Source organism: Lacerta agilis, chromosome 3 (assembly GCF_009819535.1).
Source record: "Lacerta agilis isolate rLacAgi1 chromosome 3, rLacAgi1.pri, whole genome shotgun sequence".
Lineage (NCBI taxonomy): Eukaryota > Metazoa > Chordata > Lepidosauria > Squamata > Lacertidae > Lacerta > Lacerta agilis.
This window is the reverse complement of record NC_046314.1, coordinates 35,272,972-35,295,623: the sequence shown is the minus strand read 5'-3', so window position 1 is coordinate 35,295,623 and position 22,652 is coordinate 35,272,972. Positions and strand designations below refer to the sequence as shown.

The 22,652-nt window shown below is 41.3% G+C and overlaps 1 protein-coding gene across 1 annotated transcript in view; it reads right to left on the bottom strand.

The window, feature by feature from the left end:
• RIMS1 (regulating synaptic membrane exocytosis 1) overlaps positions 1 to 22,652 on the bottom strand; it is a 239,085-nt gene that overhangs the window by 4,968 nt on the left and 211,465 nt on the right. The window contains 3 exon segments of the mRNA XM_033143233.1: positions 845 to 946; positions 2,400 to 2,512; positions 3,051 to 3,192. Coding sequence (XP_032999124.1) covers positions 845 to 946; positions 2,400 to 2,512; positions 3,051 to 3,192 — 357 coding nt within the window.

The following is a 22,652-nucleotide window of genomic DNA, read 5'->3' as shown; positions in this document are numbered from 1 at the left end:
ACTATGAACCTGCTTTTTTCAGGGGGAGGACAACCCATCCAAAGCAGGCAATGGACCATCTGGACTTGAGAACTGCTACCCCCAGTGTCTCCTTCTTGCTAAGATACAGAATCAGTTTGTGGCCCCTTATTCAGCCCACCACCAAGTCCAGGTCTTGCATGCCCTTTCCCAATTACCATAGATGTCATAGAGAAATAGAACTGGGTATCAGTAGCATAATGATGCCTTGTTGTCACTGCCTTCATTTTTTTTCTTGGATATCACAAATATATACTTTTTTTTGGGGGGGGGAGCTGGTTATACAGGATTCACCTGACCCTTCCCAGCCATATGTACTCTGGGGTAGGCTGGGCTTGCTCCCAGATGGTTATAATGGGATTAGTGCTCCTCATGTATGCAGCTTTTTTGCAGCATCCACATGACGTCACCGGCATCTAAATGCCAGACCAAATTTCCCTCCACTGAATCCAGATTTACCCTCTCTGTGGCGAGACTATTTATTATTATTATTATTATTATTATTATTATTATTATTATTATTATTATGCCAACAACCCATTTGTGATATCTAAACAATGGATTTGAACCCTTGAGCCCATCCACTCATCCCAGTTTGGCTCTTGCACCCCAGAATGTAAGGTGAGACCTGCAGCAGTACAAGGTCCCTGTGCCATATTGTAGCTGCTTTTACTTTTCAAGAAATGCCTGTGGCTGACGAGGAAATATAATACAAGGTTAAAAGTACATGCATTTCAGGCTATGAAAACCCTTACGTCATCCGAACTAGCCAAATTACTGCACACTTTCACATCCTTTGTCCATTGCTATGTACAAGTTTTCTTACCTGGGGTAGATTTAGAACCAGGCTTTTGTATAAGGCCTCGGGCTCTAATAACTTCTACTTCCAACTGGCCTTTCTTATCCACCATTCCAATCTGAATATCACCTAAAAGAGAATCAGGTGTGTGTGAGTGTTGTATTAACCAGCACAACAATAATCTTCTGATGACTCACAGAAGGGTAAATAAGCCTTACGCTCCCTCCTGAATTTTCACTGTTTGTTCCTATATCAAAATTTTCATCCTGGTCTTCCTATAATTTACCAGTTTCTTGCTAATGCTTCATTTTAGATTTTCCCCCCATTGCATTTTAAACTAAATAACCCAGTGAATGATGTGTGGGACACCAATTAGAATAAAAAACAACAACCCTCTGTTTCTTGCTGCTCAAGTTACATACTATTTTGTTTAGGGAACTTTAACAAGGATTTTCTCTCTGGATGTTGCCTGCTATATTTAAGTGCCTTGGCTAACACTGCCCCCCATCCCCTAGTAGTGCAGCTTTCCCAGGTGTTGTGCTGGCTAGTTAAAACGTCTGCAGTATCAGCTGGATTTTTTATGATCCTGTCCTATTAATACCCTAAGAAAGGAGCCCCTTGTGTTCCCTAAAAATCTCCTCTAGAAGGTTGGAGGATCCTTTGCATGGGAGGTTCTGGGGGAGGGTGGAGGGTGGAAAAAGGGAAATGACAAAATTTCCACCTTTTATTAGCAAAAATTACAGGATTAAAGGCCCTTCTGTTTGTGGAAGTGCCACTCTGGATCTAAGCCATGTTAAAAAGACCCCCCCCCCCCCGGTTCATCAGCTTGAAAACTTGCTGAAGGATGAAATAAAAATGTTTGAAATGGATTAGATATAAATAAGCAATGAAGAAGGAGAAAGTGAAACCCAGAATGGCTGAACAAGTTAGACAAGTAGTCTGTGACAGAGTGATAAAAGGAACTCTAAACAGCAGCATCAGTTTGAATAAAGTATTGACATGTTCCCTTTTATGTAATTAGCTGGTATTCCAGGGTCAAAACTTCAAGAATATAACCCAGTATGCTTAATGCAGCTGACAAAGCACACAGTAACACACTGAGGTAAAGTCAAAGGACCCCAGGTCTCTCAAATGCTAATACCCAGAACATTTGTAATGTTTGGTAGTCTTTAGGAAACAGGTATCATTGTTCCCTCACAGTATGATGGCAGTCATTTAGCAGATAATGAAGAGGTGAAACTGGGACAGGTTTTTAAACTGTTTCACTAGATTTGGATATAATAAAAATATTTACATACAAACTATTTCCCCTTATCAGTATTTTTTGTTATTTTATCGTTCCCATTAATCCTGGCTAGTATGGCCAGTGGTAAGGGCTGATAGCCTCCCTTCCAGCTCTACAATTCTATGATTCCATGTGGATGTTGTGAAATTATGCACACTTGGTATGTACTGAATCCACCTTAAACTGATGTGTGTTTACAGCTTATTTTTATTTATTCAGAAATATTTATAAACCATTTAATCAAAGAGCTCGCTAAGTGGCGTATATTCTTATGAACAAAAACAAAGCTGATCTTACCCATGGCAGGAGTGGCTAAAGTCTGTCGACCTACTAGCTGCGCAGGTCCAAGTCCATCAAGGAAATCACTGAATTGGCTGTCAGCACCAAGTCGGACTCCAGGAAATATTAGGCTGTGGCAAGGCAAGCATAGCAGAACAATAGGTTTTTGTGACTTATTATTTTGACACAGTCCTGCTTTACCAAACACACAGCCCAGAAGAATTTGTAGCTGGCAAATTAAATGAGAAACAAAATCACACACATGCAATATTCTCGAACCTTGAACTTATTAATTTCAGCAGCTCCTCAGAAGAATGCCATGATATCGGTACAGAACTTAGCGGCAAGGAGTACCAGCACATTCCTCTCCAGCTGAAGCTAAAACATTTAGTGGAATGCAGTATCTTACTAGAAATAAATCAGTGTTGCCACCATTTTGTTCCCTTCTGATCGATCTGGGCATTACTGCTGCTATCTCCACTTTTCTTTTCCTCCCTTCCTCCCCCATTCCCTTTTCAACAACTTGCCTATCCCTGCGGCAACCTCAACAGTAGAAGGCCTGCTCAGTGACTGACCATTTGATACCCTCTAGTGGAGACCTACCGCCAGCACAGATATTTGCCTGATGGGTGGCAGGAATGGCCCTGGTTATAGCAAGCATTCACTTACTTTCCTTCTGAGCTGTAACTGTTGATGCTGCCGTCAGTTGATTCCCGACTTGGCTGCCGGACCATACGGCTTCTCATTTCTGCTGCCATACCAGTTTCTGTGCTTCTCTGTATCGTGCTTTTTAGCTTCTTGCTGCCCGTCTCTAGAAGAAAACAGGACAACAGTAGTAGCAGCAGTAGTAGTAACAAGTTGGAAGTAGCAAAATGTTGTGATCATTCACATCACTGTGGGTGGACTGAAGCTGAAATTCTATGCACTTACCTGGGAATAAGTTTCACTGAACTGAATATAACTTATTTAAGTCAATAACCTAGACCCATGCTTTTCAATCTGTGTCCCAATGAACTCTGGGGCTCCTTGGAAGTTTAGCCGAGATCCCTCAATCCCTCAGTTCAATAGTGCTCAGCAAGCTTCCCTTAAAAAATTGCTTGCCCACCACAACTAATCTTGACCTAAAAAGCACGACCACAGTGTTGTGTATGGTAAAATATACTCTCTCCATTTTGTAGTACAACTGTGATGCCCAACAGGCATAGTCAGTGCCCAGCATGAATAATACGATACATGCTCAGCATCCAACATACATCCAGCTGTCTGATCTGCATCCCTCTCTGTTTGTTCCCCACTCCCAGTAAGGGTTATGCCCTGCATGGGTTTTTGTTGATGGGTGTTGCCATCCCAGCATGGGAGAAGGGAAAGAGATCCTCCTCTGTGCTGGTAACGATTCCCTTGAATCTGATCAGCAGCAGAACACAAGACGAGACCATAGGTTAGCTGAACACCTAAACAGGTGTTTTTCTTCTTTCATTTGAAAACGTAACAACAAAAAGCAAATATAAACACCAGAAAAAGTATGTGCTAATATGCATTTCCACAAATGAAGGGATAACAACAGGTAAATAGATATTTTTTGGAAATCAATTTTTTGTTGTTGATGACAGGCATGTGAAAAGGGTATTTCAGAATACATGATAAAATGTCTCCCCATCTGAGCATGTCACTGACAATGTAGATGTAATTTTATGTATACCTGCAGCAAATATTCACTCTGTTCATTTGGGTTCCATTGGCTTTCAAACGGAACTTTAATGTGTCACGTTACAAATCTAGCTGTATGGTAAGTTTGTCACAATTCGTTGAAAAACATTTGCCAAGTATAAGAAAGTTAATCCTCTTCATGAACTCTGGCTGCAAATATTCCTCCATCAATACTAGCTATTGACCTTGACAGTTTTAAGATAAAATCCCTCTTACAAAAGTTAGAATGCCATCTATTACACATAATTTGCTGAACTAAAAAATTCTAAATAAAATAATTATTTTACCAGTACCATAAAATCCTAACAGAAATATTTAAAAAATCAGTTATTATGTCAAGAAGCCCCCCCCATCTATCCTGATACTTCCATTTGTTTCTCCTAGTTTCCTTAAAGCAAACAAGGCTGTTCTGTAAGTCACAAAATGGGTAGGGCCTTCCTGTAAGAAGCACATAATCTCTGGGTTAGAGCAGGTTCCGTGATTTAAGCAATAGTTTTCTCCTTAGCCTGTCAAACAAGGAATGTTTCAGAACATAATTATATTCTCTGTTTGATTCAGATCACAGAGTTTTTGTGATACAGGAACCCATTTAAATCTGCCATCCAACTGTTGTGATATTATGACATGACGAGCTGCGAACGCTGCAGCAAGGTCACAAGACTCAAGAGTCATGTTTCCTCTCTGTGGGAATTACACTGGACATACCAGCTCCCACACATGTGATGTCATTGTATTTTACTATTGTACTTTCTCCTTTCTGTTTTGCATCAGGAGATGCAAGACGCATTAAGACACAGCTCTGAATTATGAGCTGCTACGCAGAGACATTCTGCTCTAATTCTACAATAAAGTAGATCTTAGCCAAATGGCTGTTGTGTGTGTTGTTTTCAAGCTGGGAACAACCGCATATTACATTGTGCCCCTGGACTCCAGAAGCCAGAGGGCACAGAAGCTTCGTCCGCCTTGGGGTCAGTCTCTCAACTTGCCCCCGCGGGAAGTTTTCATAACATTGGTAGCAGTTGGCTGGTTTCCGAAGACACCGGACCTCTGATGACTTCTGCCTGATGTTTATCTGCCGGCAAAGAAAACAGCCTTAAACTGCGTTCTTCACTCCGGGGGAGTATTTCGTGCTGAAGACGGCCGTTTCCCGCTGTGAGAAGAAGACGCGTTAATTGGACTGTGAGTAAACCGGACTGATTTACGAGGCAATAAACCTCAGAAGGCTAGGTTTGTTTGCTTAATTTGCTTTCTGAAGACAGAGAGTGAAAAGCCTGCTTTTTCGCCACTATGGCAAAGGATAGCAAGCAGAGCAGCAGCTCCCTTTGTCCAATGCTTACTGGACAAAATTACCAGTCATGGTTTTGAATAGCCTCCATGCCGGTTATAGTGCTATTGCATCACAGCTAGGTGCCCTGGATGCTCAAAACTTAACCGTTGCCAGAGTCTTCTCAACTTTGCTAAATGAGCAAGATCGTTGTGCTGCTCAAAATGAGGCTAATGGAAGGGGGAGTGAAGCAAGAGCGTCCTCAACCCCACCTAGTGGTCCAACTGAGCATGTGCAAGCTCTTAAAGTCATACGCTGCACAAACTGTGGAATGAGAGGACACAGTTTCCAGACCTGCAGAAAGCCCAAGAAGGGATCTATCCAGAGCCAAAATGCAGCTGGATCTACAGGCAAAACGCAAGCCAAAGTCTGCAAAGGGCGCACAGTGGCATTGCTTACACAAGGCGTGCAGGAGCAGCATACTGACTTAGCCTGGGTTATTGACTCAGCTTGTTCGCACCACATGACCGCAAACAAACGTTTGTTTAAGACTTTTAAGAAGCTGGAATCCACCGTGTCGCAGGTGAGTGGAACACACCTGAAATCGACTGGAGTTGGAACTGTTTATCTTCAGAGTCTCCAGCTGTCTATCAGCAACGTGCTATATGTCCCAGGAATTGCCTACAATCTGCTAAGTGCATCGCAGCTTACCGAGAAGGGATGCGAGCTCAGACTACGCAAAGGACTGTGCACAATTTTTAAAGATGGAGATGCTATCTTTACAGCTCAGAAGAACAAAGATGGACTATTCTTACTGTTTTTTGAATCTACTGACTGTTGTTATGATGTTGTTGACTCTTATTTTGCAGGTGCTGCTAAGTCCAAGGAGACTACCAAACAGCCACGCAGAGAAAAGGTCACAAAATGTTTCCAGCAGGTTTCTGCTGATGTAATAGGACTTTTGCCAAAATCTAGAGGCGGAGCTACCTGTTATTTATTGCTGTCTGATCATTTCTCTAAATTCTCTTGGATTTACACAATGAAAAGTCCGCAGCAAGTCTTGGCCAAGTTCACTGAATTTTGTGCTAAGATAGATTTCATGCATGATGGCAAAATTGAATGTTTGTATACTAATCAATTACCAGTGTTTGATTCACAGGAGTTCAAGGACTTCCTAAGTCAACATTGCATTCGGCACAAAGTTGCCGTCAGCCAATCATCATGGAACAATGATTTGTGTGTTAAAATTAACACAATACTACGTGAGGGTATGCAGGCGCAATTGCTAAGTGCAAAGCTGTCTGAACAGAATTGGGCTGAAAGCCTATCTGCCTTCACATATGCTTGGGTCAGGAGTATTCCAAAAGGAATGGAATGCTCACCTTATGAGATACTGTTTAACAGAAAGCCTTCTGTTAAGCATCTCAAGGTTTTTGGTTCTCAGATGTGGGTGGAATCACTTGAAGGTGCAACCATCCAAGGCATCTTTATGGGCTATGAGAAAGGTCAATACAGAATACTATTGCCTTCCTCAAACACAGTAATTCTTACTCAGGAGGTAGAACCTACTGTAAAGCTGGAGACACAGGTTCTCCAAAGTTTTCCCATTGATGTCAATACATATGAGGACACTGACACCAGCAGTAGCAGTGCAAGCTCAACCACGGCTAGTTCCGACACAGGTGAAACTGTCATTGAGAGAGGAGCTCATGATAGTACCAGGCCATCAACAGAAGATGATGTGCTAGGATCTTTAGAGCCACTGTTTACAATTGGTAAAGTTTCTCCAAAAAGTCCTGTTAAGGAGAAACTCAGCAAAGAGGATCTACATCTTATGCGTAGATCTGAGAGAGTAACAAAGGGTCAGGCGCCCAAACGTTACTCCAAAGAGTTTGCAATCTCAGCTGTTGCAAATGTAGCTGTAGTTTGCACTCAGGCTCATTTCACAGATGTGAAAAGGCCACAGCAACAGGTTGCAAAGTTCAACACTGTTTCTGCCAACACACACAGAGCAAGTGCTCTGGTCCCCTGGAGAGTTGGTTATCAAAGGCTCAAACTGGTAGAACCAGTCTCAGAGAGTTCCAAGGATGGAACAAAGACATCAGATTCATACTGTGTATATGATAACTGTTTGTTTACTTCTGTTAATACTGCCTTAACTTTCGCCGCTCTCACATTGTCTAATATCGGGGGAGGATGTTGTGATATTATGACATGACGAGCTGCGAACGCTGCAGCAAGGTCACAAGACTCAAGAGTCATGTTTCCTCTCTGTGGGAATTACACTGGACATACCAGCTCCCACACATGTGATGTCATTGTATTTTACTATTGTACTTTCTCCTTTCTGTTTTGCATCAGGAGATGCAAGACGCATTAAGACACAGCTCTGAATTATGAGCTGCTACGCAGAGACATTCTGCTCTAATTCTACAATAAAGTAGATCTTAGCCAAATGGCTGTTGTGTGTGTTGTTTTCAAGCTGGGAACAACCGCATATTACATTGTGCCCCTGGACTCCAGAAGCCAGAGGGCACAGAAGCTTCGTCCGCCTTGGGGTCAGTCTCTCAACTTGCCCCCGCGGGAAGTTTTCATAACACCAACATCCAACAAGACGGCATAGTCTGCAGGTGTTCTTCAGCGAAGGAAGGAATTGCAAGCCTTCAAGATATTTGGGTCTCTGGTGGTCATTTTAAAAGGGCAACACCAGCAGGAAATGGTTGATTGTTGTAGCAATGTCATATCACTTCCCGCTTGACCTTCAGAAAGCCTATATCTTAGCTTTTTATCTAGGCAGTCCCCAAATACTTTGGGCAAATTATATACTTGTAAAGGGTTATGAATCATACCATCACAATTTTCCATATGACTTGAAGACAAGTATACCTTTTTGACTGGCCACATATTTGACATCTTGTACATTCATTTATAAGGACCCAGGTGGCGCTGTGGGTTAAACCACAGAGTCTAGGGCTTGCCGATCAGAAGGTCGGCGGTTCGAATCCCTGCGACGGGGTGAGCTCCTGTTGTTCGGTCCTAGCTCCTGCCCACCTAGCAGTTCGAAAGTACGTCAAAGTGCAAGTAGATAAATAGGGACCGCTCCAGCGGGAAGGTAAACGGCGTTTCTGTGCGCTGCTCTGGTTATCCAGAAGCGGCTTTGTCATGCTGGCCACATGACCCGGAAGCTGTCTGCGGACAAACGCCGGCTCCCTCGGCCTATAGAGCGAGATGAGCGCCGCAACCCCAGAGTCGGACACGACTGGACCTGATGGTCAGGGGTCCCTTTACCTTTACCTTACATTCATTTATGGAATCTAAACAATATAAACAGATACCCTTGCTTTAATTGAGGGCCAACCTACCCCAATCCAACAGGTGCTGGAGTAAATCCTAATAATGTTTGCAAATGTTTATTCAGTTCTATTTCCAGCACTCTAATGCATGCCTCATTATCTTCTCATATCTCTATACAAAAACATTACCCAGAACATCACAACCCACTCTTTCTATGAATGCAATGCTGTGCCCCAATGTCTTTGTGGTGACCATATTACTGTTGTAAAATGCTATAACTGCTTCAAAGAGCTGAGGTGAGCCATGCTTTTCACCTCAGTACTTCTGAATGCCATTTAAATTGTAAATACAAGAGTCTAAAAGAAACTACAACTATATCCATAAATTTTATATGCATACACACACAGAGATAGAAAGAAAGATAGATATAATTTGCAGATCTAATCCATCTATGTAAGTAGAATTCATGATTTAAATGAGATTATGGCTAAACAATTTTTCTCTCCTAAGCCTCTAATTTTACCACTGTTTCACCAACAAGCTACATGATGTTCACAATGTTATTCTAGTTTTTTGAAGCAACATTATTTCATTTAAATAAACTTAAGCCCTTCTGTTTCCTGTAAATGGTTAATCACTGAATTGTATGGTATATCGGCTATAAAATAAATCATCTGCCTATGAATTATTTCAGCGTACACACACAATGGCATAGATGGAGGAAAGGCTGACACACATACATGGATGATCAGGCAGAAAACACTAAGAATCACAGGTGGGGAGAGTGCCGATGCAATCTGCTTCTGCTTCCTTCCCATTGGCATCTGGTTGGCCACTGTGAGAACAGGATGCTGGACTAGATGGGCTTTTGTTCTGATCCAGGTGGGTTCTTTTGATGTTCTAAAGTGGCACAGTTGTCAAGACTGATTAATATTCCAGAAGTATCACATATTTTTTTACTCTGATCAATTACTTCTTCTTCTAAAAAAAAAATCAAATCTATGTATAATTGTGATAATCTCGTTTCAACAATATTGAAGAACGTGAAAGCTGTTACATTATTATATAATTAGCAAATGTAAAAAACACACCTGGAAAGCAGGAATACTAATCATGTCCTGGGCATCTTGAGCTCCCTCCTCTGCCCCAGGCATCTTAAAAATATTCCTGGGATCAGCATGCATACACACACTGCACAACAGCCAGTCAGGTCCTACCAGTAGGTCACCAGAATTGGAACTGGTCATTGAGTCTTAATGAAGGGTTAGGTCCCTTTAATAAACAATGAGGATCACTGATGCCAAAGAACTCTCATGGATGCAAGTAAAAGCTATGAACATGGAAGAAACATTGATGATGAAGAAATTAAAAAAATTATGCATCTCTAAAAGAAAAGGATGAAATGGCTCCCATGCACATTCTCCCATGGCAATTTTTCATGGTACTCAGGTGTTAGACACATGTTACAATTAACAGTTGCATAAGAGATGATTTCAGATGAATGGTGCCATTTGCGTATGTTCAGGAAGTAATGCAAAAAGCAGAGACCTTTCTGTCTAAATTAAAATCACCCCGCTGCAATATGTATAGGTTGGTGGTCCGCATATATATTAAGTTTAACAATAGGGTTGTGTAAGCGTTTTTTTGGCTATACAATCATGCCTTTAAGTAGAAAAATGATCATGCAAGACAGACTGAACATTACTCTCTTGAGCAGTGCAAACCAACCTATGAGTGAAACACCACCTTTTAAAAAGTCAAGTTTAGCAATAATCTCTCTGTTCCCAAAATGTTTGTTTTAAAGTAATTTCAAAGTGAATTAGATGCCAGTATTTGTGGGTCAATACTTATATAAAGCATAATAAAAACACTGTGAAACAAATGACCAGTAATTGTAGAACAAAAAGTTGCCATCATGATTCTGAAGGTTGATTCATAAAGCAGATTTTTTAAAAAAGAAGCTGAAAATATTTTCTTTTTACATATTGCATGTTGCCATTTCATATACAAAGATACACATTGTTAACCTAATTTCCAAAATGATATACTGAATATTATACCACTTAGAATGTCATATGTAGCTGTTTAATATGTTACGTTCTCCAAACAACTGAACATTTACAACTGAAAACAAGAGTGAAATTGCCTATGATCAGAGTGGCTGGGGAGACCCAGCCAGATGGGCGGGGTACAAATAAATAATAATAATAATAATAATAATTATTATTATTATTATTATTATTATTATTCAGCATGGAATGTGAGCATTTCATAGGAAGCTTTCAGAACCTTGTGCTGCTTAACGATTTCGTCTTCACATTAAAAACATACTTTGAGATACCCAAGTCCTTGATACATTTGTAAATTAAAACACACATTGCAGATCAATTCCATCAACACAAACAGAACACAAAACTTAAAATGTCATTTGCATGTCTCTCTCTCTCTCTCTCTCTCTCTCTCTCTCTCTCTCTCTCTCTCTCTCTCTCTCTGTGTGTAACTTGCAGATCTGCTTACAGAGCATCCATTGCCCTGTTGTACATCTGTGGATGAGGTGGGAAGTGTGGGGTTCAGTCTTTTCTTCTTCCCTCCCATTTACTTCAGTGGGAAGGAGTTAACTACACCAGTCCCAAGGCTGGCACAGAGCTGTTCTGTTTCTGTGGGTGTGTTGGGGAAGTGAAGAGGCTTTATGTTTGGCTTCATCCATACCTGCCCCTACACACCCTGTTTCCCTCTGAGCCACTGGTGGTACATCTATGCTTTCCACTGGTATGCTGAGGCATTTCTGATGGGGTAAGCACCACCTCACTAGCCTACCTCCATCTCTGCTGTGTAGAAGCTCTTGGGCCACTTAGGATGGTGATGTTCTACCCCACTGCCAATGCTAGTAAATACCACTTGCTTGGACTCACAAGTGGCAAATTTGCTGCTGCTGCAACGCTCAGGCCCCTCTTGTTTCCATGGGCATTGAGTTGGTCACTGTGAGAACAGGATGCCAGGCTAGATGGACCTTTGGCCTTGTCAACCAGGGTTGTTCTTATGTTCCTAAAGTACACAGCCATCTTTACAGCCAGGTTAGGTTTCCTCCCTTAGGCTACAATCCGATGACCATTTCCCCAGACCCTCTGCAGTAAACTGGTCTTTTTTCTGAGCAAACATGAATGGAATTGCATTGTTAGGTTTGCTACAACAAAAAAGCCATCTTGTGTGTTCATTGGCCTCCAATGACCCCAGGTAAATTAAGCTTCAAAAACTGTTCCAGTTCTTGACAGTGTGGAGAGAATGACTCCTGGTTCTCCTACCTAGCAGCATAATTGCACAGTGCTTTGTTAGTCTCCCCCTGACATGGCTGCTTATAACTTGCTCTCTCCTTCCTCTTGATTGCAAGTTCAGTGCTGGTGATCATTTCCTGCTTTCCACTGCACCTCATGGCCCACAACTGCTTCTAACTCTACTATGGTTGGCCCCGTTTTAAGATCCCAGAGAACTTTTTTAAAAACAGTTTAATCCCCATCAGACTGCCATGACACATTTGTTTTCCAAGGCAAGACCTAGGGAAGTGGGGGTGAGCAGCAGAGAAATGCAACAGAGATGTTTCAGAAGGGAAGATGTAGACACCAAATAGCGTGATCTGTAGAGAAATGTAAATAAATGGAACTTTATGAATTGGTAGCCCAATTCTCCATTTTGGAGAAGCTGGAATCAGCAGTAGAAAACATACCGGAAGGTCTGAACACCCACCCACCCTGTCTGCCCAAACAGAGATTATGGGCAGGAAAGAGGGATTAACTGATGCTGTCCCTCACATCTTTCTTTGAAGAAAAGTATAGCAGGATGCTCCACTCTGCATAACTCTATGGAGTTGTTCCTGTGGACCTTTGCAAATGTGGCCATTGAACAACAGCAAGCATTTTGCTTTTCTGAGGACTTGACAAAGATATCTGGTCAAGTTATACAGAGGTAATTAATATGGCACCCCCGTGGTGCCCCCTTAAGTTGTTGTAAAAGAGAGGTGTAAATATTTTGCAGGCATTCTCTCCCCCCCTCCCCCGCTGTCCCTTAAGAGAAAAGGGAACAGAAGGAAAGCTAAAGAGAAAGCTAAAGACTTTTGTGCATAGATGTAAAGACTGCCTAGCTATAAACTGTTACGATGCCTTTTTCCAGATAATTTCCAGAATGAAACTAGCACAGGCTAATATTATGAAATTGGAAGTGTGCCTACTACAGTTGCCAGGGAGTATTATAGGGAAATATGGTACTAGAATGGCATAGAAATAAATGAATGCATGCATGGCTTTTGTCAGAGAGAGCAATCAGTAAACTAAATTGAAATAGCTTATACCCTGCTGCTTCATATATGTCAAAAGGCACTACACATTCCCCAACCCCTGCAGTAAATCTATGGTATCTCAGTAGTAACTTTTCTCCTTTACCTTACTGATGTATGAAGTGGGTCAAAAACAAATGACTACTGAAAGTAAGCTCTTGCACAAAGATGCAATGGTATTATTGGTTGTCCAGACAGGCATGTTTCTTTTTTTGGGAAAGAGCAGTTCAGAATTTGGAACATAGACTAAAGACATGCTTACTAAGAAATTGCACCATATGCTTCACTCAAGGTTTCTTCACATACATGGTAAAGAATCATGACATCAAGTGGGGAGAAGAAACCAATGAAACGGAGATGCAGTTATAGCCTAAGTATTGTTTTAATGCCTCCAAAAGACTTGTACTCATTTTGTGCAAAGCAGGAAATACGACATATACAACCGGACATTTACGTGTATCAGCCATCCAAAAATTAGTTTCATCAGTTATCATACCTTTCTATTGATACTAACTTTGATCTATTTTAGTTTAGCTGATCCCCTGTCACAAGATTCAATGGCTTTACTAACTCCATTAGTTTACCATGTCTGTGACTTCAGATCAACACAGCACACCAATCCTGGTTTCACTTACTGTACGTTTGAGAAGCGGCAGGGTTGTATACAACATAACTTTTGAAATATTCCAAAGCAAAATGAACGTATACAGACTTACCTCTTAGGCATAAGCAAAGTTAAATCCCAGCTATATTAGGAAGCCCTCAGAAGGTATTAAAACATGAGCTATTGTTTAAGTAACTGAGTGCTAAATAATGCCTGGACTTCCTGCACAGTCTTTTGCTTAAACAGAAAAGAACACTTGGCATGAAGAACTGTCAGGATGGAATGATCAAGTGGCTTCAGAAGCAAGTCTTTACACACACACACACACACACACACACACACACACACACACACACAAAATTAGGGGCATTGGAATGAAAAAACCCCCAAACTAATTCTCCATTTTGCAGAATGTTGCAGAGGGTTTTAGAAGTATCAGAAAAAACATGGAAACCCAAGCACACACAAACCCCCCAAATCCTTATACTTTTTCAATAAGACTTTGGGCTCAGGATTCATTGTCCATGGTTGTTGTTTTTTTAAAAAAAATTCATCCATAGAGTCAAGGAATAGAGTCAAGAAAAGCAGCAAACATTAACTTTAGCACACTATTCCCAAGACTGTACATTCAGTATCGAATAGCTCCAGGACAGATATGAGTGATGTGCAGATTAACAACGAGTACATGGTCTCCTCTACCCATTTGACTTTCTGCTGCTGGTCATCTCAATTATTCCATGTGAAAGTGGCCTCTAGCCACTGGTAGCTGTCACTCACCCTGATGGGCAGCATCAACGTTAAAGGTCTCAAGCCTTGTCATCTCCAGGTTGTTCTGGAAAAGATAACACTCTAAAGCCCTAAAGAGTTGATTCCAGTCAGTTTAAACAATACTGATAGGCCAATAGTTTAATTGTATCAAGCATCTACATATAATCCTGTGCTCTAAAAGCAGTCAGGGACATCTTATCTTACAACTTCCCAGGTGGAAGTTCAGTTTTACTGGAACTCTTGACCTAACTGTAGGCCATATATCAAATGATAGCTATTTCCCCAAGTTTGCTCAGTGCTGGGAGCTGACCAGCTGAAATTTCATTCTCTCTAAAATCTGTGCCTTTCATTTCCAATTCTGCATTTTCACAATAATGTCCATGTAATAATTCATAATTTCCAATATTTTGAAATGTTTTACCATTCAATTTCAGGCTACCCTCCATGCAAGTGCCAAATTGGTGTCTAACAAAATGATTGAGGGCTAATAAACAGAACGGGACGTGGGTGGCGCTGTGGGTTAAACCACAGAGCCTAGGGCTTGCTGATAAGAAGGTCGGCGGTTCGAATCCCCGCGATGGGATGAGCTCCCGTTGCTCGGTCCTAGCTCTTGCCCACCTAGGAGTTCGAAAGCATACCAAAAAGTGCAAGTAGATAAATAGGTACCACACCAGAGGGAAGGTAAACAGCATTTCCATGCGCTGCTATGGGGCGCCAGAAGTGGCTTTGTCATGCTGGCCACGACCCGGAAGCTGTATGCCGGCTTCCTTGGCCAGTAACACGAGATGAGCTCCGCAACCCCAGAGTTGGATACGACTGGACCTAATGGTCAGGGGCCCCTTTACCTTTACCTAATAAACAGAAGATGAATACTGACAGAAGATTAATTGTCTGACCGAGACAGTGGTGTTCCAGCTCTTCTGGATAGTATTGTACTCCTCGCTAAAGGATCAGGTTCACAACCTGGGAGTGCTGATTTCTCACTGGCCCAAGTAGCCTCTGAGGCATGAAGCTTATTCCACTATCCAAGGCTAGTACAACAAAGGTTAGGTCTTCCTAATTAGAGATTGTGGGGCCCAATTATCCATGCCCTGGTACCCTCCAGATTAATTACTATCTCTGAATTTTGTGAGGGGCTGCCTTTCAAAGTATACCGGAAACTACTGCTAATCTAGATTATGAGATGCTAGGCTACGGCTAGCTAGGACAGTCCCTAGGAAACACATCTTTCCTGCCTTGAAACTGCTTCACAGTCCATTTCAAAGCAGAATTCAAAGTGCTGTTGCTTACCTTTAAAGCCCTAAATGGCTTGAGACTTGAACACCTGAAAGCACCACAAAGACTTGCCCATCCATAAAGATCAAAGGCCTTTTTCTGGGTACCGGGGTAGGTAGAAACTGGTGAGAGGTCATGCTTTAAAATATTCTCCTTATATAATTCCCAACATCATTAGTCAATTAGTAATGCTTTCTGAAAAATCACATAGCCAGACCTGCTTCAATTGGCAATGTTCTACAAAGTGGAACCCATCACTATAGCTCCATGAAGTCATGGTTCTCATATCTGTATTTATTTTTTATTTCTGTATTTATTTTTATTTGTTACATTCATAATATTTACTGCATTCTGTATATGCTTATATCAATTGTATATATTCATATTCTGTATGGATGGCATCTGTATGCCACCACCTAAGATAAAAGTTCTCTGGGTGGTTTATGATAAAAAAAATTAAATGAAAAAACCTGAAATACAAAATTAAAAATTAAAAGTGTGTGTGTGTGTGTGTGTAGACTACATAAATACAACAAACCCTATACCATTTTTTATGATTTTTTAAAAATGGAGGCCCAGGTTTCCTAAGTTATTTAAAGGGTTCTGGTCACCAGAAAGGTTCTCACCTGCCACTGAAAATGACACCCCAGGCAAGTCTCCTTGGGAAGTCTATTCCATAAATGAGGTGCCACTACCAAAAAGTCTGCCTCTCCCTGGAGGTTGTCCACCCACTTCATTCAGTGGTTGCACTCAAAGCAGGGTCTAGGGTAGGTACATAAAGGTATGGCAGTCTTTCTGGTCGCCTTGTTCCAAACCACTCAGGGATTTAAAGGTGGTGCCAGCACTTTAAATTGCCCTCTCCCCATAGAATGGGAGCAAGGCACAGAACCACCTCTACTAGCAGTATGCTGATTATTTATCAAAGCTGGCTTGGGGTGAAATACATGAAATGGCAGTATTCAACGAGAAACTACCTCCTGAACACTGGTAATGTCACGTGACCACAGATTCGAAAACCAGCAGTGGGAGCCCACAGGAGCCACAGTAAACAGTAATCTCTACCCATTCTATTTCTGAAACAAGAATAAATGGATGTGCTCCAGAGGAATTAAATAAGACAGCGTTCATTGGGCAGTGGGGAATACATGTGATCTTTTAGAGGATTCCCCCCCCCCATAACAGTTGACTGAAAACGCAAAGGAGTACAGTCTTACAGTGCTGTTTTTAAAGTGCCTCTCAGCATCCGCCTCCCGCAGCCCAAGAGAATTGCATAATGATTGATGCTAACCCCGGAGGGCTGCTTATGGCTTTGAGGTCCCAAGTGGCTCTTGCTCTCGGTAACCTCTTTAGACCAAGTGGCGTTTTATAGATGTTATATAACCCCAGTTGCTCAACAAGTAAAAAATAGCAAGGCTGGGAGAAAACAGAGAAAGAGAACATGGTTCAGCCAAAGCTAAGCACTTACAAAACAAAACAAAACAAAACAAAACAAAACAAAAACAAAACAAAACAAACAAAACAAAACAAAACAGGTGCTTAACTTTCCTCCACCAGTGTGGTGTAGTGGTTGAGAGCGGTAGACTCATAATCTGGGGAACCGGGTTCGCGTCTCCGCTCCTCCACATGCAGCTGCTGGGTGACCTTGGGCTAGTCACACTTCTTTGAAGTCTCTCAGGCCCACTCACCTCACAGAGTGTTTGTTGTGGGAGAGGAAGGGAAAGGAGAATGTTAGCCGCTTTGAGACTCCTTGGGTAGTGATAAAGTGGGATATTCAAATGCAAACTGTTCTCTTCTTCTTCTTCTTCTTCTTCTTCTTCTTCTTCTTCTTCCATTGTGATGAGCAGGATTTAAGGTGTTTCCATTTGTTTGGATAATGCGTACATATGAAAACCATCTTTTCTCTAAAAGGCTTTGCGCCTGTCCAAACTGGGAGTTTTTTTGTGTGTGGGTGTGTCTGCAACGTATCATAGACACAATAATAGTAGCACATTAGTGATGGATTTAAAATGCGTTATCCACGCATCATTCTGCTTTATCGGTTGCTCTGCAATGTTTCCCCCCGCTGCCCTTGCACTATTGCCCATCTGGAGGAACACTACTGCACTACAGACACGTAGCAAAACCAGGACAAAAAAACCAATCCAAAACATTTGTGATATAAAAGGCCACCAAATTATTGCAGGAAGTTAAGACCGGCATCAATTGGACCCAAGCAGTAGAACTGCTCTGAAACATTTAGAGATGCAAGCAGTATTGGAACCAGAATCACATGCAACTGCCCCAATACATTAATGAGCACAAATCACTAGGAACACACATAAAAAGGACATTTTTAGGGCCTGTTGTGCATTTCAGCCTCAGATGCTTGGATTAATTCAGGGACAAGAGGGATGTCAGAAATATCCCTGATTTTTCTTTCCTTTTAATGCCGAAGCAGGAGCTGGGAGGGGAGGCACTGGCCACTGAGAGGTAGTGTGTTTCTCCCTTCAAATGTTCCTCTGGGCAGTTTTCATTGTTTCCCCCCCCCCCCAGCCAGACTCTGAAACCAGAAGTGAACCTAGCAGGAAGAAAGTGGTCTTGCTGGCATGTTGAGATTGGGGTGTGCTTTCTCATTGGTGTCACTAGTCCACCTGAAGGTGCTCATCAACAACTTGTACCTGGCTGACAGTCCTCAAAAAGTACAAGTTACTTGCAGTTCCCCAAAAGTACAGCACATGCTACCTCCAGAACAGTTTTTCAACCAAAGACGAGGCACCCACTGGATGGCAAGGGGAGTGGCAGAGAAGGGGAGAATACAGAAAGGTAAGGATAACCTTTTTGCTTTTTATGCCTTACCCTTTCAGCACACCATAAATCCATGTACGTTCACATGAACACACACACACGCACAAACACATTATGCAGTATTTTAAAAATTGGCAAGTTGTTAAAATTGTACCATATGTGTGCCATTACACCAAGAACGCACATCCAAAGCAACTGAGTTGCAGCCTGAAAATTTAAGGCTCACCTGACGGAATTTATTTGTGAACTGTTTCAATAAATTCAATTATTTAATGCTGCGCTTCATATAAACAGCATACTTGCATTAGGGCCTGAGGGGTCATAGTGAAGTTATTGATTGAAGTCAAAGTAACCACATTTATCCCCCAGTCAAAAACACTGCCAGTTATCCAGCCTCCCGCCTTGTTCGGTGTTATTAATATTTCCTCTGCTCCCTGTCTCTAGCTAGCTATAAATATGTCTAGACCTCCTGCATTAAATAGGCATAAGGGGGGATATCGCTCCACATCACAATGTCTAGCTGTTGCAACCAACAGACACCTGCAACGATCTTTTAGTAATATTTTTAACAGCATATGGGTTTACTTCCTCATGCATGCACACTTTCTATGTAATTCGCAAGGTCCTAGCTGTCACTCTAAAAATACCAGCTGAAACCAACGTTCCTTTCTTTTCAAAGAACAGTTGACTGAGAAAGGTATTCGTAAGCTGCTCCAACACTGACTACACCTGGTTAGCATGTTTCCAAGACGTATGTGGTGAAAAAGAAATTCACAATGAGTGTCAGGAGTTCCCCAGTGAAATCAGTGGGGCCCCCTGTGTTTTATATGTTAGATTTGATTACATTCAAGGGTCGTCTTTTGGCATTGTTGGACGTGTGGTCTCAGAAAAGTCAACTCATCAGTTTTGTAACATTTGAGATCCAGACATTGGCAGGATACTTTGGGAAACCGCCAAGTCCCATTCTTTAAGTAGCAGCTGCTTGCACAAGCCAATCCCAAAACTCAGAACAGTGTTTATCAAATTCATCGAATGACATGTGAGGAGCTGCTGTTGGGGAAAAGAAAATATGAGAAGTCCTTTTGGGTGCATGCAAGCCACTTCTCACACTTACTGTCCTGACCAAAGAAAGGCAATATAGTCTGGGAATGCCAGCAGAAGACGGGCTTCAGTGGACTGAGTGCTCCATTCTTCTTCTAGATTAATAACTATTCATGCCAGATGCCTATATTTTCTGAGAGAGAGTCAAGGCAGCAGTATTTTAAATTGCAGTTAGCACCCAAACTCTGTCAGTTTTATAACGTGAAGGGGGTTTCCATGCATACAGAAAAGATGGTCTGTTCTTTAAAACATGTATGCAAAAATGCAAACCAAGTTTAAAATAATTTGGAATAGAAGAAACCTTCAGAAATACAGCTTGAGACAGAATCTTTAAAACCCTGCAGACAGTCTGTTTAAATCCCATTGAAGTAAATGGGATTTAAGCAATTCCACAGCAACATACAGGACGCAACCTTACTTGTAGCAAAATCCAATTAATGTTACAGGGATTCATAAATATACTTGAGATGTGTTTTAGATCAAGTCCTTTCAGTTACTGAAGTAATCCTTAAAATCCCCTAATCTTTGCTCCAAATAATCCCTGGTCACATAATTAGTCTTGTTAAAGGATTACAAGCATTCTGTGACATCCAGGTAACTGAAAAAAAGCTAATTATTTTCAAATTCCTTCTAGTATTATCTGAGTGGTATTACAATAAAACAGGACTGACCCATTATTTAATATTAATTCACCATTCTAAAACCCCTGAATGACTGGCATGCTACATCTTCAGTAGCTGCAAATTCCTAAGCCTTCACAGAATATACACATGAATTACGTTCAAACCGAACACTGTATTGAAAAGCTTCCATGTCACATTCTAAAATAAATTCATTGGTTGGAAGAGCAAGAAAACCACATGTATGAGAGAAGCAATCTCTTCCTCAGAAGAATTCTGAAATAGGGTTTGACTTGAACAGACAATTGCATAAATCTATTACTTTAGGTGGCTCAAATGTAGCAAGGGTAGAAAAATCCAAACAGGCTCTGTAAGCACAAAGTTACTTGCTTCTGTTCCCTGTTTAATGTGCTCTCCTTTTCTCTCTTTCTTTTACATAAGCCACAGGAAACTGGGTTGAAACTGTGTCTCCAGGGATAGTTCTCCAGCATTGTAATACCAACAGCAACTGTACCCACGATTTCTTCTTCTTTGAAAAAAATGGAGAGACCCACCAACGGAATCGCACCTGTGTTTGGGATCTGCCGTTGGAAAGCCCTGCGCAGAATTTAAAAGCACTTCTGCCATTTGTAGCATCTGTCCTCAAATGCTCAGCAGCGTTGCACCAAATGAGCTACATCTGCTTGCTGCTCCCCGCAACAACTTCAGAAGTTCGTGTTAGTGCTGTCTTTCCAAATATAGTCTCTGAAGGAAACAGTTCATTCTATTTCTCCCCTTGAGTGGAAGGGAACTGTTATCAACTTGTATTTAAGGATTGCTGTTTTGTGTATGAGAAATCACCCCCCCCCCCCTGCCCACGGACCCAAGCATGAAGATCCAAGGAAAACAGTCAATTCTAGTCTAAAGCCTGCACTGGAAAGGAAACCGTCCCCTGAAATCACTTCACAGCTACAACAACACCCCAATACCTCATTTTTTGTACAAAGGGAAAATAAGAGTTGTCACAGCTTCACTGGATGAAACTATATGAAACATACCTGGGTAAATGATCTTTCCATAGGAAATAGCACAAACACATGTCTTTATAATAAAGCTAACAGTATGACTTCTTAGAAAGAAAACTGGATGGTGCTTAGCTCATTTGCCTGTCTTATTTCCAACTCACAGGCGAGCCCAGTGGGTTTGAACAGAACTTGCTTCCAAACATGTGTACCACTGCAGTTTTTCATTGCTATTAATGCAACAATAAATTGAAACGTGTACCAAAATCAGTTAAAGATGCATGAATTTTCTTGACACATATTATCCTGTCTCCAGTATCATACAATAGATTTTTATGCACACTACAACCTCTATCATTATAATAATTATAAAATGATACAGTATATAGTTTAAAACTTTGGTTGAACATGCATTCTTATCCACATAAGTGTGCAGGTTAAAACAGCACTATGTCTTTATTCCTCATATGCCAGTCTAGCATGGTGAGGGAAAGTAGAAACAGCAATGAAAATGGAAACGTTTGCTTCAGAAACAAAGCTGCAAGTATTTTTACATGTGTGTGTGCGTGCGTCCGAATATATATGGGGGTTGCTAAGAGACCAAGTGCATAGGTTTTGGATTAGGATATGCAAGGGTTACTACATTGTCTAAGGTGAGTCTCCAATTTCCTCATTAGCAGTAGTATTTGAGCATACAATATTCCTTGATGCACTTTAATGTGAGACTTCCTCCTTTTGCAAGCTAACGTAACAGCCATTTTGCAAGATGAAGCCTGGCTCTGCCACTACAAATATTGGGAACATGAATTCAGTGCCTTTCATCTCAGCCCTTAATTCAGAACAGCAGAGATGTGGTTTACTTTGCTTACAGGTTCAGATATGATCGCGTATGGAAACGCTTAATTTTTGGACAGGCCACAGAAACATTCCTACTAACCTCTATCGCCACAGTTAAGAAGACATTTCAAGATGTAACCAGTGTCCCAAATCATCTATGGGTAATTCTGCAGTATCACTGAGTGTTCCAAATAAAATGACTCTTGGTATACCAAAACACTAACTCAGAAGTTTCTTATGAAATCTATTGATTGGTAAAACACAGAATTTATCTGGCAGGTTTATTTGAAAATCACAGGTGCATAAGGCACTACATAGTATTAAACAACTTAATTTCATTTAATCCTACTGATGCCAGGGAAGGGGGGGTGGAGTGGGTGGGCTGGCACTTAAAAATGAAATAGGGAAAACAAAAAATTGACGACACAAATCAGAAACATCTGACATACCTGCAGATTGTGAGTATCTTGATCAAGAGATTGAACCACTGTTGTAAGTGTAACTGAGATCTACTCTTACATCAACTATTTATTTGTAAAGCCATTTAAGGATGCCTGCTCTTGTCAGAATAAAGGGTAAGCCCCCTCACTGATTTTAACAGAACTTGTGAGCCAACATCTCTCTTCATTCCCTCTTTAGTAGCTCTGCTTTAGGCTATAGAGATTAGGCTTTTAAGATTTCTAAAGCAA